The 16,574-nt window shown below is 59.8% G+C and overlaps 1 protein-coding gene across 9 annotated transcripts in view; it reads left to right on the top strand.

Annotated features, from left to right (window-relative positions):
* PLEKHG5 (pleckstrin homology and RhoGEF domain containing G5) overlaps positions 1-16,574 on the top strand; it is a 100,431-nt gene that overhangs the window by 61,491 nt on the left and 22,366 nt on the right. The window contains exon 1 of one of the 9 annotated variants that reach the window (XM_039509440.1): positions 2,454-2,733. The exons of 6 other annotated variants lie outside the window; for them this stretch is intronic. In XM_039509440.1, coding sequence (XP_039365374.1) covers positions 2,653-2,733 — 81 coding nt within the window. In that variant the 5' untranslated portion in view covers positions 2,454-2,652. Of the gene's footprint in view, positions 1-2,453; positions 2,734-8,250; positions 8,396-10,097; positions 11,073-16,574 lie in introns of those variants that run through there. 2 more of the 9 variants (XM_039509442.1, XM_039509446.1) reach the window with 2 other exon arrangements.

Genomic DNA, 16,574 nt, shown 5'->3' with positions numbered 1-16,574 from the left:
GGGGTGGGTTAGTTCCACGAACGGGAGGAACATGGAAGAACTTGCATTGACATCCCTGGCATGGAGGGGAAGTGACATGGTCAAGAAGGGAGGGGGGGCGGCGCGGCGCTGGAAGGGCACAATGGTGAGGGGGAGAAAGTGGGGTGAAGGTGGGGCCACTTCTTCCCGCTAACCAGCAGGTTCTTTGCCTGCTAGTCCCAGCCAGCCAGTGCGGTAGCAGCAGGGCTCCTGGCTGCAGTCACATCCCTGTGGCAGTGGTGGGGAGCTCAGCAAGGCAGCGGTGCGGGGATGGCAGAACCTCTCTTGCTTTGAGACTGTCCCCTGGGAAGCACCACAGGCTGGAGAAGCCTGGCACGAGCGCAGCGTCTAATGGGGAATGCTGGGCTCTGGGCACCGGCGAAGCTGGTTTCTCTGCAGTCGGATCCCAAAGCAGCCATGGACACTGTGTGGCTGCAAGGCCCAGAGTGCTTGCCCCCCAGTGATAGATTAGCCAGTGGGGCCCGTGCCCAGGGGCCCTGGAAAAATGGGCGCTCCCGCACCTCCACTTGCTCCCCGGCAGGGGCACAGAGGGAGCAGGGGAGACTGCAGGTGGGAGGGGGTGGAGAGGGGCCCCCGTTTACTCCTGCCCAGGGCCCCACAAAACCATAATCCGCCTCTGCTGCCCCCATGCTGCAGGGGAAGCTCAGCAGATCGTCTGTTTATTCCTCTCGGGGAAGGGGGCAGATACAACAGGCCTCGGGGACAAGGAGCTGCACGTTCTGCTGGGAGAAGGGCCGTTCCAGGAGCAGCACCTCGGGAATTCCCATGGGAATGGCTTCTGGTGGATTCTCAGCTCAGAAGCTGTGCCAGGCAGCCTGACTTCAGGCTGTTTATCCTCCCGGAGCACAGGGTGCTTGGAGTGAACCCTGTGGGCTGCCTGCCCACAGCACGAGGCTGAGTCCTGCGCCCCAGGGAATGGGGTGCTGGGCCAGGTAGTTACAATGGGCTGGTGTCTCTCCTCTCAGCGTGCCTGGGTTTCACAGCCTTCCAGTGAGGCGTGAGGGCAGGGATCTCCCAGCCCAGCTGCATGGAGCCCCCTGCTGCCAGGTTGCTTCCCCCCGATGGCGCCTGCCTGGACGCTGCTTCTGGTGCCCTTGTAAAATCCCAGGGCCTCCCAGGACTCACTGTAGCACGGCCTGTGCCAGGCTCTGCCCACACCAGCCCCAGCTGCTTCCTGCTCCTTGTAGTGATGGGCCCGGCAGCATCTCCAGGGGAGCAGCTACACTCAGAGGAGGGTGCAGTGCAGGGGCTTTCTGCCTGGGGGGTGCAGCTCTCCTGCCCATCCCAGACTGCTAAGTGGGGTGGGGAGTCCTGTCTGGATGGCAGGGGACCTGGGAGGCCCATCTGGGACAGGGGCCGGGGTATGGAGAGGGGAGAGCCCCAGCCTCGTGGCTGACCAGGCCGCTGTGCCGCAGGGGCAGGGAGCATTAGGTGTCAGGTACCCATGAAGCGCTCAGGCAGTGAGAAGTGCAGCAGATGGGCTGCGTCCCCGTCGGGCCGCTCGGGGCTGCCGTTCCGTCTGGGAGGGGGGCTCTGGCAAACACGGGCTCAGCCGCTTGTGGCTGGCCTGGGGAAAGTGAAGCCAGGTAATTGATGTGTCCTAATGTCAGGCAGCGTGCAAGGTGTGTTGGGGGGAAGGTCTCGCGATTGCAGCATGAGTTGCTCGATATTTGGTGGTGGTTTCCTTAAAGCTCCAGCTCCTGGAGTCATGTGATTAATCCCAGCATTTGTTTTTAAAGATAATCTCCTGATTTCCAAGCCAACCTTGGGTGGGTTTGGGACAACAGGTGACTTTTGACCCCAGCGGTGGCTGGAAGCTCTGCGGTTGGCTGTGAGCCCGGGGCAAAGCTTTGGGGCTGGATTTGAGATTGGGCTCATCCCCAGTGACTGATTGAAGCTCTAGGAGTTCAACACTGTGCACAGTGCCCAGCGTGCTGTGGCCTTTGGGTGCTGCTGCCGCACACAGAGCAACAGGCTGGGGGAAGCTGGGTGTCCCATCCTGCTGCCCGCTGCCCCGACTCCAGCCACAGCGCTCGCTCTGCTGGACAGATGCCCTCCAGAGGGCTGTGGCTGCTGTTCCCTGGCCCAGGAACTTTGGTTCTGAATCCAGCACTCCCCTCCCCAGCCCCCTGCCTGCAGCCGGAGGTGAGGGGTGGTGGTTCTGGGCTCTTTGTGCATTTCTGTGTCTCCCAGGCCCAGGGGGCCCACGGCTGCTCCCGGCTGCTCCGCCTGGCGGACTTGACTTCACTGTGTGACACGGGCCTGTGTCTCTTTCCTGCCCTGTCATTGTACCGCAGGCAGATGCCGGTGGATGAATGGTACATTCCAGCTGTCTGCCTCTTCCTGGGAGGGGTGGTAGATTCCGACCGCCCTAATTATCCGGCTGCCAGCTTTAGCATGGCTTTGTGTCCGCTGATTTCCCCTGCACATACGCCTGGGTGCGTATGAGGGAGGGGATGCAGGGACGCTAGCCGCTGCAGTGCAGCACTGGCCCCAGGTGCTCTGCACTCAGCCCTGTCCCCCTGTGCTGAGAGACGGGCTCAGCTGCACTGGGACGGCGCAGTCGGCAGCGAGCGGAGTGCTGCCTGCCGGACGCTGCCAGGCAGAGCTGTGATGAGGCAGAGAGCGAGTGATGCAAGGGCCTGCGCGGAGGGCAGGAGCGAGGGGCTCCCCCCTAGGGATCCCAGTGGACTGGTGAGTCTCTGAATGGCCTGTGTTAGTCAGTCATCTTGGGGCTGGAGCATGGGGCTTTCTGGGGGGTTCCCAAGTGGCTGGCATGTGGGAAGGGCAGAGAGCGGGTCCTTGGAGCTGCGGGCGTTCCTACCACAGCCAGTCCCCAGTACGAGGCAGCCCCAGCACCACGGTGCACATGCCGGAGGGAGCTCTCCGGCTTCTCTGACACATGCAGCAGCCCTGGCTTAGGCACTGGGTCCTTGTCCTCCCCCGGCAGGTGGGTACGCTGGGGCTCGGCTAACGCCACAAAGCTGGGGCTGAGGAAATGTTACCACCTAGATTCAATGCCTGGGGAGCCCACAGGCCACAGGGCTGAATGCCTCCACCGCTGGGCTCAGGGAACGTTAACACTGGAAGCTGGGGCTGGGAGGGACTTTAAAGGTGGGTGAAACATACGTTCAGTCCAGTGGATTCAGGGCAACCGCCAGATGAGCTGCCATCACGGCTGAGCTGTGTATTCTCCTGCCTTAGCCCAGCGACTGGAAATCCAGCCCCTGCAGAGAATGAAAACAATGTGCTGCTTCCTGCCAGCAGCCGGTGACAGCAACCTCCGAGCGAGTGGGAAAGCAGGATGGCTTTAAAACGCTGCATTTCCGTAGGGTTCTCCATGGTCCCCAGACTGCCCCTTCCCTTCTCCGCCTTCCTTTCAGCAAATCCTCCCGACTAATTAGCAACAACGGGGTTTGGTTCCAAGTGCACAGTTGATTTACATGACAAGCTGCAGCTAGCTCCAGCTGGACTCAGAACCTTTGGCAAGAGCCGACTCCTTATTTTTCTAGCCTGTTGTGGACAAAGCTTCCCTGGGCTGCGCTTAGGTTTATCCAGCGCTCTTGGCGTGTTGTGGCACAAGGCACCTTGGGCAGGTCGGCTGGATGTTCAGGGGCATTTTCCAGACTGTTCTTAGAGATGAGATGTGACTGTTGGGCTGGTGAGTGTCGCAGCTGGCTGGCTGTAGCACCGTGGAGCTGTGGTCATTTCCCCGCCCCCCGAGTAGCTTGCAGGCTCAGACCAGTCATACAGCTCAGACACACAGCTGCATATACTGCCACCCCCGCCCCCAGTGCATATCTGCATCTGTTATACAGGCCTGGGTTGGATCCTCCTCTACGGGGTCCACTACCTTAGCACCAGGGATGTTTTTATAAATCTCCTGATCACTGGAAAAATCTGATGCAGAGACTGGTTAACTGTCTTTGCAAGGCACTCCTGCTCTTTGGACCAGCCCCTGGCTCCCAAGGCCAGCGCCAATGGTTTTCCCTTGCAGGTTTTGTTTCAAGGTGCGAACACAATGACTGGTTCAGTGGTTCTCAGGAAGCTCTGGAATTAGCCAGGTGGGTTTTGTGCTGGCAGCAGGAGGGAAGTGCCCTACAGCGTGTGTGCGTGGAGAACCTTGACGCAGAGCCGGGCTGCATGAGCGAGGCTAGCAAGTGGGCGTGGAGGAGAGGGCAGGGGCTGTCTGGATCAGTTCGGCTGACCAGCTGCATTTGGTTTCTGACCGGATTGTTGGGATATTCTGGAGGTGGGTGGAATTTGGGGCCTGAGCTGTTGGTTTCGAAGTTGCTCTGACCCACTGGCGCCAGTTGCGGGTGGGTAACGGACGCAGCAGCACTAGAGTAAAGCAAGGCACTGTTTATGGAGCTCAGGGAGCGCGCTTGCCACAAGCAGGGCACTGAGCCCACAGCCTCTGCCTGGAACCCAGCTTAGCACAGCCGGCCTCTGCTGCAAAGCCGCCAGGAGTGTTTTCCCCCAGATTCATGCAAGATTTCAGGCTTCCCCGCTGCCTCAGGGGCGTTCGCACAGTACAGTGCACAATGCACACTGAAGCATTACTAGACGCTGATGGGTCACCCTTGCCAACAGCCCCGCCCATGGCTGGGGAAGGGGAGGGTGGGGGTTGCTGCATGCTGCTGCCAGAGGCTCCAGGTACCCCTGCTGTGCCCGGACTGGCCTCCTAAGGCCTCGCCATTCTGCTGTTCACGCAGAGCTGCCCACTGCTCTGTGCATGGGTTACACACAAGGCAGGGTGCCTGGTGCGCTGAGCCCCACCCTGCAGCCCTTGCCGTGCCGTGCGGCTCTGCAGCAAAGCATCAGGCCGGGCGGGATCCAGTGGGGTGTGTGCTCTCCAGCCCACTGCCTCCCTGGGCACGCCCAGAATGCAGGCTACTGGTAAACAGCCAGAGGTGGGCCCCCTCCCTAAAGGCACCTGGCCCATTCACTGCAAATGCCCAACATCAGTCCCTGGGGTTACATAACTGTCCATGCAGCCCACCCACGGCATGTTTAATCCCTGGGAGAACGGGCAGGAGTCGCAATGGATTACTGCTGCTGGGACATTCCTAACCCCCAGCTTCTGTCGTCACTGGGACGAGCCCTGCACTGGGACTGGATGGGGGGCTCCCTCCGCCGCATTTCCTGCACACAGACAAAGCTCCAGAGCAGCTTCCTTCCAGCTGTGCCCAGAGGTGTGGGGAGGGAACCAGTCCCGGCACCGAGAGGATCCACGTCTCTCCTTCACTGGCACAGAAGCTGGAGATGGGCTCTTGTCCGCATGTCCGAGGGGAGTGATTGAGGGGACCCCCAGCCAGAGCAGAGCAGTGCTGAGGGACACCCCGGGACATGCATGCCTCTGTCTCCATGTAGCACGGATCTGCAGGTGCCTTTCCATCACCGGCTATGGTATCAGCTGCTCACATGCAGTGGGATTATTTCCCAGCCCTGGCCCGTTGGTTTGGCCTTGGCATGTATGTGCCCCCCCCCCGCCAGTTTACCCCTGGGGCCATCACTTGGGCCCCTTAGCTCCTCCTGCGTGCTGGGTCATTCATGCCCACAGTGTGCCAGCTGCTGACGTGGGCACGCGGAGGGCAGGCTGGCACTGCGATCTCCAATTCCCAGCTGGCCCGAGTGAATGAGGCCAGGCGTCCAGCCCTCCCCTCCCACCCTGGCAGATGGCGCAGTCCCAGCAGGGTGCCGGAGGGCCCGATTTGTTCTGTTGATGGTGAGCACAGTGGCTAGCTGCCGCCCGCACAGCAGAGCAGCCTGTTGGGGTGCTCTAGAGCAGTGGGTCTCAAGCTTTTGTACTGGGGACCCCTTTCACACAGCAAGCCTCTGAGTGCGGCCCCCCGAATAATAAACACACTTTTAAACATATTTACCACCATTATAAATGCTGGAGATAAGCAGGGTTTGGGGTGGAGGCTGACAGCTCGTGACCCCCCATGTAATAACCTCACGACCCCCTGAGGGTCCTGACCCCCAGTTTGAGAACCCCTGCTCTAGAGCCTGACCCGTTTTGCAGCTATCCACAGGGCTGGATATTCCCAGCCTGTGCTGGAGCAGCGGTTTCCTTGTCCAGCTGGACCCCAGGCCCTTGAGGTCTCTCTCTGCGCTCCCTGTGTGTTCTCACTGCTGCACCGACCTATGGCTTCTCGCTGTGCGGGGCTCCTGAGAGCTGAAGGAGCGGAGGTGGTGCCGTGCTGGGGGCTCCCCTGGCACTGTGGCTTGCTGGCCGCCTAGCCAGCCCAAGCTGCAGGTGGCTGGCAGGAGCAGGAGTGGTGCTCCCGGGTGCCTGGCTGAGCAGGCAGCAGCTCTGCTTGGGGCCAGGGAGCACTGGCAGCTGTGGCAGTGCTGCATACAGAGCTGGGTAGCGGTGCCCCCGGCCCTGGCTGGATGGGGCGCTCTGCGTAACTTGTGGACTTGGCGCTGGGATGAAAGTGTCCATGTGCTTGGGTGCGGCAGGCCAGGGCCTGCTGGGCTGGAGTGCCGGGGAGGGAGTGGCCATGCAGGGGCTCCCTACCGACCGCCCTGTGCAGTGCCACTTCCCTGGAGTGCAGCAAAGGGGTGCTGCTGGAGGGACACACGGCTGAGCCCTTCAGCAGGGCAGGCCGGGGGATAAGTGCTGGTGGAGGTGGGGACAGCTGCCCGTCCCCAGCGGCTCAGCAGCCTGGCACAGACAGGCCTGGCCAGCTGCCCCATGCCAGCAGAGAGTGGAGCTCCTCCCCAGGGCAGTTCGGGCCACATGGAGCAGGGCGGGAGACTCCTGAGGCCGGAGCTGAGCGCCTCTTGGGAAGGGTGCTTCCCAGCCTCAGCCTTCCTGCTGCGGGTTTATAATTCAGCTCGAGCTGGCTGGTCTGCAGTATCGGTTACAACACGCCAGTGGTGACTCAGAGAGCGTGTCTGGGCTCTGCCGGGGCTCTGGGGTGGGCCCCCCAGCGGGACTGCGGGATCCTGGCCCGGAGGGGCTGTGGTGTCAGATCTCACCTGGGGCCCAGGGTCCTCGCTCTGCAGGGCTCTCTGTCAGAGGCCCGTGTCCACGGGGGTGCTGATCTGTGGGCGTGGAGGGGCCTGGGCGAATGTCAAGCATCTAGGCAGCTGCAGGCTGGCTGTGTCCCTGCTCCATAACGAGGGTAGCTCCCAGCAAGGCTCCCCTCCTGATGCTGCCGGCCAGAGGGGCTTGTCCCTGGGGAGAGGCCCCTCTCTGGGAATCTGGCTTTGCTTACAGGGGCATGTTTCTCCCCCCACAGCACAGCCCCTGAGGGCTGGGGAGGGGCTGCTGCTCCCTGCCACAGCCACCACCCCCTCAGCTCTCCGGATGACGGGTGGTGGGAATAGGTTCTGGCACGCCAGGAGGCCATGACGTACTAGCAGAGCAGGCTGCCCATGGCAAGAGTCCAGGTGCTCCCAAGTCTATAGCTTTGTCTGTCTAGCCACATGGGAGACAGTGACGCAGGTACCAGGAGGGCAGACGGCTGCAGAGCTCAGCAGGGCACAGGCCCCCGACTCACGTGAACTTTCTCTCTCTGTCCCTGCAGCAGGGGCAGCCCCAGCTTGGCTCAGCCCCGTGGCCACAGTTACTGTCGAGCAACTCGGGGGGCAGCACTGATGGAGGGTGAGGGGATGGGGCTGGGGGTGAAACCAGCTGGCTCTGCTTCTACCCTTGAGTCCCAGAGGAACCTGCAGAGCTCCAGCAGGGGGTGCTGCTGCGTAAGGGGCAGACGTGTCCGCACTCTTCAGCAGCTGGGGGAGCCCCAGGGGTGTTAATTAGCGAAGCCGCCAGCCCAGGGGTGCAAAATCACCCACATCTTACAGCAGGGGATGCTGGCCCTGGGGGGGCGGGGGCAGGGCGGTGCCCCATGTAGGCCCTGAGCCCATGTCCCAGCCCCCAGAGCACACTCCTCCCAGAGCTTACACAGAACCCAGGAGTCCTGGCTCCCAGGCCGTGGCTGTGGGGCACAGCTGGGCTTTGGCTTTGCTGTGGGGAGTGGGGGGAGGCAGTTCCTGCTGCCCCATCTGGCTGGCCCAGCCCTTAACACCCTGTGCAGCAGCTGCCCTGCGCATCTCCATGGCAATGGCTATTGTGAGGCACCTGCTGGGGAGTGAAAGGCTGAATTCCAATGGCTGGTTAGTTGCTGGCGGGGAGGTCTAGGCATTGCGATGGGGCCTGGCCTCCGGGGGGCATCACTGGGGCGGGGGGGGGCGGGGGCGGGAGAGCTGCTCTCAAGGATTCCCGGCCATTGTGCTGGGCTGCATTCAGGGCTGCCAAGCTGCTCTGTGGACAGAAAGGAAAATCATTAAAGGCCTCGGCAAGAGAGACGTGCCAGCCGACATTTCCTAATCCCTCTGCTGGGTACGTCCGTGCCCCAGCCCCGCTGGCTGCACCCCCAGAGAGCAGGCCAAGCATTAACCTCTGGCTGGAGAGTTTCAGGAGGGCTCCCCGAGCACTGGGGAACTGGCACTCCTGAGAAGCTGCTGGGAGGCAGACTGGCCCAGTGGGAGGGCACTGGCCGGGGATGCAGGAAGCCTGGGGTCTGTTCCCAACTCTGCCAGTGGCCTATTGGGTGACCTTGGGCAAGTCACTTTCCCTCCATGGGCCTCGGTTCCTCTCCCCTGTCTATTCAGCGTGTAAGCCCTTCGGGGCCATACGGTTCCTCGCCATGCACCCGTACCCAGCACGGGGCCCTGACCTGCCTGCTGCCGGAACGCATCCAATGAATAATAGGGATAAGTCGGGACCTTCGAGTGCTTCAGAAGGGTTCACTCTGCCTCCAGCAGCCAGGCTGGCTCAGGGAGCAGGAATGTTTGAGTCCTGGGCTCTGCTTGGTGCAGCTCAGAGAACGGGGTGGGAGGGCGAGTGGGAGCCTCTGGTGGGGCCCAGCTCCCTGCACCTGCCGTGCTTGCGTCTGGAAGCCTAATGCCCCCACACGTGGGCTCGGGGTGTCCTGCAGAGCAGGGGGAGTGACTGGAGGTGAGGGAGGGCAGGGTGGGTTTCACGTCTGACTTCCCTTCCCTCTTAGAAAAAGGTCAGTGCTTAGTGAGTTCAGGGTGACTTCCCAGGGCCTTCAGCCTGGCATCCCATGGACCCTTCTGTGCTCCCAGCACGCGGAGGCAGCGTGCTGACTGGAGGGAGCGATTCCTGTGCCGGCACTGGGGAAAGCTTGGTGCCGCAGCCGGGGGCAGGGACCCTGCACAGCAGATTGAGAAATGGGTCCCTGGGAGAGGAGACAGACGAGCTCCCATTGGGGCTCCAGCCTGGGGCTCCCACCTAAGCTCTGTGGGGCTAGGTCTGCGAGCTGAAAGGGAGAGTTCACGTGAAGGCGCTGGTGGCTCCCACTGGCTTTGCACATTTGCAGTATACAATTCAGGGTTTGCTTTCCAAGGGCCCCAAGAGCTGGGTGAGCTCTGTGCTGGGTGCGGGTACGCTGGTCTGCGGCTTCCTTCTGGCTATGGTGTATTGGTGGTCTCCACTCCAGTACCACCTGTGGGGACGTCCCCTACAGATCTATTGTGTGCCGACCACGGGGAGCGGAGTGGTAGCAGTGGCAGTGCTTTGGTGGTCGTTGTGTGATGCATTTGTTGAGCAGCTAAATTTAACTGCAAAAAGGGGCTGACAGGGAAATGCCCAGCACGTACCAGGCTCAGAGAGGCTGCAGGTGACAAAGTTTTGTCAAAAATCCGTTACCTCTACCTCATAGATTTTTATTTCTCTGGCGGCTTCCCCATATTGGTGGTCTTTAAAATTCACCTGTTTGTCCTTTACTAACTAAATCCTAGAAAGCCCGGCAACAAGAGCTGATTGTCTCCACGCGTGTCTGTCTAACTAGAATGGAGCAGCGCTCTGCTTCTGCCCAGGCGTCAGGGTAAAATGAACGGCGGGTGCATTAGCATTAGCCTGGGCTCATGTCTGCCGTTAGGAGACCATGGCCTGAATCAAATGGACGTGCACGTCCTTGCTCCCATACCAACCCCTCACTAATGACGGGCTCCAGGTCAGACGGATGGACTGTGCAAAGGTGAGTACAAGCATCACAAAATGGGCTCCGTTTACGTTTTCCCCTCTCGGGTTGGTTCGAGGTACCTGGCTGTGTGCTGGGAACGATACCGTGGGAGGTGCCCAGCGAGCTCCCTGCAGCCTCTTGCTCAGCCCTTGCTGCGAAGCGGAACGAGAGCATCAGTCGGTGCAGGGTTCAGTGAGGCTGGAACCTCTTCCTTCGGGCTGTGCGCCTGCAGCCGGCTCGGCGCAGGGCTGCAGGGCGTAGTGCGCCCCAGGACAGCACCAGCGTTGTGCTTCCCAACAGGCTCAGGGCCAGTGCGAAGTGAGACAACCTCAACTTCCTCCGGCAAAACCGCTCCCTTGGGCTCGTTGGTGAGGCTGTCAGTTCTCTGGGGCGTGAACACGCCGGGTGTATGTACACAGAGGCCATGAACCGAGGAGTAACCAGATCCCACTCGGTGGAGTCTAGGAGCGGGTGCCACGTTCAGACTGCAGAGCAAACCAGACACTTGCCATGCATGCGAATGTGTTTGACCATAGTATGCAGATGAGCGTGTCAGAAACCCGATGCTCTCCTTGGAGGAGGTGTAGCTTTGCAGGAGCCTGGGAGGCTTCAGTTCCAGCAGTGAGTGCAGGCTGACCGGGGTGAGAGGGAGGGAGGAGGTGGGGGAGAGAGACAGACACCCCCACATGCAGCCAGACTACCGTACCTCAGCTGTGCTGTGGGCCTGGGAATTGAAGCCTGTCTGGACAAAGAAGGAAGAGCAGCTGGAGAGCAAGTTGAAAATCTTACTCATTTCAAACCCAAGAGGTGCCTCACCTGCTTAGTCACCATTCTGTCATGGCTGCGATTCCACCCAGCCCTCCCGGAGAGATGAGTCAGTGGGGTTTGCGCCGAGGACACAGGCTGTCTGGCTTGCTCGGGGGACTGCGGGGAAGTCTCCGGCTCTGGAAGAGACAGGCGGCCCTGTGGGGTGGTCGCTGCTGGCTGAGCTGAAGGTGCTGCATTTGTTGTTGGCTGTTGTGGGCAGAGGTGAGTCTGGAGCCAGGGGGATTAGTGGTTTGTCTTTCCACGGGTCCTGAGTCTGCCTTGGCAAAGGATACTCGGTTGCTTCTGCTGCTCGGGCTATGGGCAACTGGCATTAGGTTTCCTAGTTGCTGTGAGCTTTAAAAATTCAGCAATGAGCTGGAGCTGCTGCTGCCTCATTCCCCCGCTTCAGCCAGGCAGGGTTTGTGCTTGTCTCTGTGTTTCAGAGGACTTTGACTTGCCGTGAATTCTGCCGGATCTGTGCTCTCCTCCCTCTTGGCTGGAGGTGACACCTGTGTGCTCCCATCACCTCCTCTGGGTCTGGCCCCCCTGCAGAGACATCCCAGCTGCACTCAGACTCACATTCACTTCCTACAGCAGGCCGTCCCTCTCCTTGGCTCCTTTCCATCTAAGTGGAAATGTTTGATGCTGCAAATACTGCATGTTCCCTGGCCACAGGGGCGGCTCCAGGCCCCAGTGCGCCAAGCGCATGCTTGGGGCCGCATGGTCACCGGGAGGGCAGCAGGCGGCTCCGGTGGATGTCCCGCAGGCGTGCCTGCGGAGGGTCCGCTGCTCCCGCGGCTTCGGTGGAGCATGCACAGGCACGCCTGTGGGAGGTCCACCGGAGCTGCGGGACCAGCGACCGGCAGAGCGCCCCCCGCGGCGTGCCACCGTGCTTGGGGCCGTGAAATGGCTAGAGCCGCCCCTGCCTGGCCACCAAACTGTCAGCCAGTCAACTGTGGTTTCCTAGCTGCTCGCTGGGCTGACTCCCCTTGACTGATGACCCCAGCCAGATGCCTGGCCTGGCTCTTGGTGACATCCTGGAGCATGGAGATTGTGTTGTGTTGGGAACTTCGCAGCAGCTGCAGGCGCAGCCCAGGTCTCACGTCTGGCAGACAGATTTTTTTTGTCCACTTTGAGAACCATGTGGCTGCATGGCAGAGAGCCTGGCTGTGTCTGGGGGACGTTGGATTGTGGAAAGTCGTGGCAGGGGTGAGGGGAAGGCACAGGTCTGCAATGGCTAAACTACCTCCTAGGGCTTCACCTGGGCTTTGAGCTGGGGATGGAAGAGGGGAGTTAGATAAGGAGAAGCTTCTGCCAGTCTCTGCTCTGAGCATTAATGAATGAAGTGTAAGTGTGTGTGTGTGTGTGTGTGTGTGTGTGTGGCACCAGGTGACCTCCAGGTGAGCTGTGTGTATATGGGTGTGTGCATCAGCCCCCGGTGTAACTCTGTGTGTTTGGGGAGGTAACTCCAGAGGGGCCCTGGTGTGCACATTCACAAGCCAGTGACCTTGGCATCAGATTAGGGGGGAAAAGGTAAATGGTGGTACTTTCCCAGGCTCTGCCCACTATCCAAGCTCCACCCATTCATGATGCCAAAATCATGTAGATCTTCACTGTGTAGATCTTACAGTGACTGTCCTTTCTTGCTTCAATCAGCAGAGAAAGAGTTAACAATTTTGGCATTAGAATAGCCATCATTAGTCTTCAGAATGAACACTGAGGCAAACAGGCAGTTCTCACAGCAGGCTTTCTGCAGGTATGGCTGGGTTAGTTTCCATTCAGTTCACATTTTGAAGGTTTTCTACACAACCGTGAGGCCTTGAGTCTTCATTTTTAATGAATGAAATGTTACATTCTGAAGTATAAAATGCAGCCACCAGGGAAAAGTACCGGATCAGCAGCCCAGCTGGGCCTCTGTGCTTGTGGGTTCCATTGTGCTGATGTGCTCACAACCCAGCCCCACACCAGACAGCTCCTGAGACAAGTCCTGGGCTCTTTATTTGCAAAGTTTCAGCATAAGCACAGAACAGTTCAGTAAGGAGGAGCTGCCAAACCCTTATTGCTTTGAATATGTAGGGACCCGGAGTGGGAGCTCTGTTTGCACCTAAGCTCTGTATTGCATGCCGTTGACTGACTAGGCTGGCCTAGCTTACTTCCTTTCCAGCCCGTCTCCTAGGGACCAATAAGGCCTGGTCTACACACAGCTTTGGCATCAATTTAACGGTTTCCTCCCCCAGATTGCTGCAAACACCGTGTACAGACCATCCCAGAGGGGTGTTTTGCATGCAGCACCTCTGGCTGGGAGCTGCGTTTGTGGCACAGGAGGCTAACTCGGGGCGCCGATGCTTCTGAGATGTCACAGGTTCCAAGGCCAGAAGGGACCACTGAGACTCTCCAGTCTGACCTCCTGGATAGCACCGGCCAGAGACCTGCCCCAGTGCAATTCCTAGAGCAGATCATTTAGAAAAACATCCCGTCTTGAGTTAAAAATGGCCAGTGATGGGGAATCCACCATGGCCCTTGGTCAGCTGTTCCACTGGTTAATTGCTCTCACTGGTAAAAAAATTACATCTTATTTCCAGTCTGAATGTGTCTAGTTTCAACTTCCAGCCGTTGGACTGGGTTAGAGCTTCTCTGCTCGACTGAAGAGCCCGTTATCAAATTTCTGTTTCCCACGGTAGATACGTACAGACTGTGATCAAAGTCACCCCTTAGCCCCCTCTTTGTTAAGCGATATAGCTGGAGCTCCTTGAGTCTCTCACTACCAGACAGGCTGTGTAATCCTCTAATCAGTCTTGGGGTTTTTCTCTGACCCCTCTCCAGTTTATCAACATCCTTCTTGAATTGTGGGTTCCAGAGCTGGACTCACTATTCCGGCAGTGTCGCACCAGTGCCAAGTACAGAGGTAAAATAACCTCTCTGCTCCTACTTGAGATTCCCGTTTCTGCATCCCAGGATCACGTTAGCTCTTTTGGCCACAGCATCACACTGGGAGCTCATGCTCAGTTGATTATCCCTCCTCCCCAGTCTTTTCAGAGTCTCTGCTTCCCAGGATGGAGTCCCCCATGCTGTAAGTCTGGCCTTGCATTCTTTGTTCTAGATGCACACATTTACACTGAGCTGTGTGGCTTTCTGGTGGACTCAGCTGGAATATGGACTTGTGTTGAACCTGGTCTGGAATCTCTTTCTCTGATGCTGCTTTTCTCTGGCTTTAGCATCGGAGACCTGCCCACAGCTCAGAGTCGGTCCCCACAGTGTGTAGCTTGGTCTTTTTATCTGTAACTACCAGGGCTGAGGTTTAAGTGACTCGCAGTCTGACTCTGGGGCCATTGACTTCAGGCTGTGGGTGCATCTGGGAGCAAGGCAGACACCCGTTTGGGTGCCTGTGGCGCTGGAGTTATCGTGGAGAGGCGCTCCCAGTCCCTGTGCAGGTGGTGCTGTGCATGGGAGCCGGCAGCGCAGGTGTGCTTGCAGGGGCCATCTGACTGGCTTGTCCCAGGAGATGTGCAGAGCTGCTCGGATAATCTCTCACCAGTCATGTGAGCTGCCAAGGCGGGGAGCTCCTGCGCGGTGGTGGCTGGGAGGGGCTAGACGAGCTGTGTTCAGAGATCCTGCTGTGCTGCATGCCTCTGAGAGGGGAGACATGCCCCACCCCAGAGCCCCAGTGTGGCGTCAGGAACCAGGCCCGTGTGCTGTGGGACCACTCACCCGGGATCAGCCTGTGGCTCAGTGGGTGCAGGGCAGAGCTCTGCACCCCCCCTCCACCTCCCTCCTTAGACCTGTTGCTCTCTGGAGGTGGCAGCACCTCTCAGGGTGGATCTGCACCCTGCAGCGGTGGGCGTTGTGGCATCATGGGGTGGTCACGGGCCCCTCTGAGCCCGTCATTGGTGCGGATCCCGGGCCCGTGTCCCTTTGCTGTGAGCCCATCGTCACTGGAGTGCAGTGAATGCAGGGCCCTGGGTTTGACCCCGGTGAGACTGAGTGCACTGCAGGGAGCTGCCTGTGCTGACCTCCGAGGACAGCCTAGTGCTCTCTCCTCTGTGACTGCACAGCTCGGGAAACCCTCCCCAGAACCGAGCGGCACCCTGGTGCGCTGCCGGGGGGTGGGGAGCAGGGGAGCCGGCATTCAGGGCATGGGAGCAGATTGGAGCCGTGTGGGAGTGCAGGCCAGGAGAGCTGATTCTCAGCAAGGGCTGTCTGCCACCGGATGGGCCCGGGAAAGGTTCTGGCTTTGGAAGAGCCTGGAAAGGAGAACGTGTGGGAACAGACGTTAATGCTGGAGGAAGAGACTTCAGGGAGTTGAATCATAACCCAGACCAGCTCAGCACCGCTCCCCTCCAGCCCAGCCTGGGGAGACAGCTCTCGGCCCGGCTCTGCTCGATATGGCTCCACCCTCCCACCCAGCCTGGGGGAGATTGCTGCTGGCTTGGCCCAGCTCCATGCGGCTCCGTGCCCAGCCTGGGGAAGATGGGTCCCGGCCTGGCCCCGCTCACCCCGGCCCGGCCCTTAGGAGGGCAGCTCCCAGAGAGGGGGGGGGCGCGCTCTGGACTGGGCAGCCCCTGTCACACCCCCAGATGGAGCCTCTGGACGTCCCCCGGATGGGAAAGTGAAAGCACCTCATCCAAGTGGGGGGGGGCTGGGAGAGTGTGGGTGAGTCTTCCCCTTCCTCATCTGTCTGGCCCCTGCCTGGGCCTGCTTCCCTCCGTGTATCACCATGTGTCACCACGCCGGGGTAGACACCTTCTCCAGCCCATGTTCTGCACAGCCCCTTGCAGCCTGCCTCTCTACACCGCTCTCTCTGGCAGTGCCCGGGGCTGGAGGTGCTTGGGGGGTCGCCAGCCATGCCCTACGCCTGTCGCTGCTGTCTGGGCTGAGCAGGGATTGCGCGGACAGCCTGACCTTAGCTGCAGATGGTGAGTTTTGTGCTAATGGCCCCCCTTGGCTGCAGCCACTGAAGCTGTTAATGCACCTGCTAGCAGGAAGAGGGAGCCCATCGCCCAGCATGCAGGCCTGAGCCCTTCGCTGCGCCTCGCTCCACTGTGGGATGCCCTGGCATGAAATGCCTGTGTGACGAAGTGGGACTGTTCTCAATGTTTCCTCTGAATACTGTAGGGGTGCCTCAGTTTCCCCTATGCATTTCATAAGTCTCTAGGTGGTGGGATAAAGGCCAGTGTGCATAAATGGCCGACACTCTGTTTCCTGGCAACTAATGGCCGGGGCCCTTCCTCCCTGCAAGGGGATGCTAAAGGTGTGTGAGAACAAAGGAATCAGGTGACCTCCTGGCCCGGGGAAGAAACAAAGCCCAGAGAGGAGGGGCTGGAGGGGGAGTCAGTTTGGAGCTGGCTGGGGACGAGGAGTGAGTGCAGACGGGGGTGTCTGGCTCGCTGCCCCCCCAGGACTCCGGCTGAGGGGTCCTGTTCTCTGTACCTACAAGCTCTGTTTTAGACCGTGTTCCTGTCATCTAATAAACCTCTCTGTTACTGGCTGGCTGAGAGTCACGTCTGACTGCGCAGTGGGGGTGCAGGACCCTGTGGTTTCCCCAGGACCCCGGCTGGGCGGACTCGCTGTGGGAAGCGCACGGAGGGGCAGAGGATGCTGAATGCTCCAAAGATCAGACCCAGGAAGGTGGAAGCCATGTGAGCTTCTTGCCCTGGAGATAGTCTGCTCACAGAGAGGAGATTTCACCAGAGTCCCGACTGGCTTTGTAGGGAGCAGTTCCAGAGC

This window comes from Mauremys reevesii, linkage group 21 (assembly GCF_016161935.1).
Source record: "Mauremys reevesii isolate NIE-2019 linkage group 21, ASM1616193v1, whole genome shotgun sequence".
In the NCBI taxonomy this organism is placed as follows: domain Eukaryota; kingdom Metazoa; phylum Chordata; order Testudines; family Geoemydidae; genus Mauremys; species Mauremys reevesii.
The sequence above is the reverse complement of the archived record's forward strand: the minus strand, read 5'-3'. Positions and strand labels throughout refer to the sequence as shown.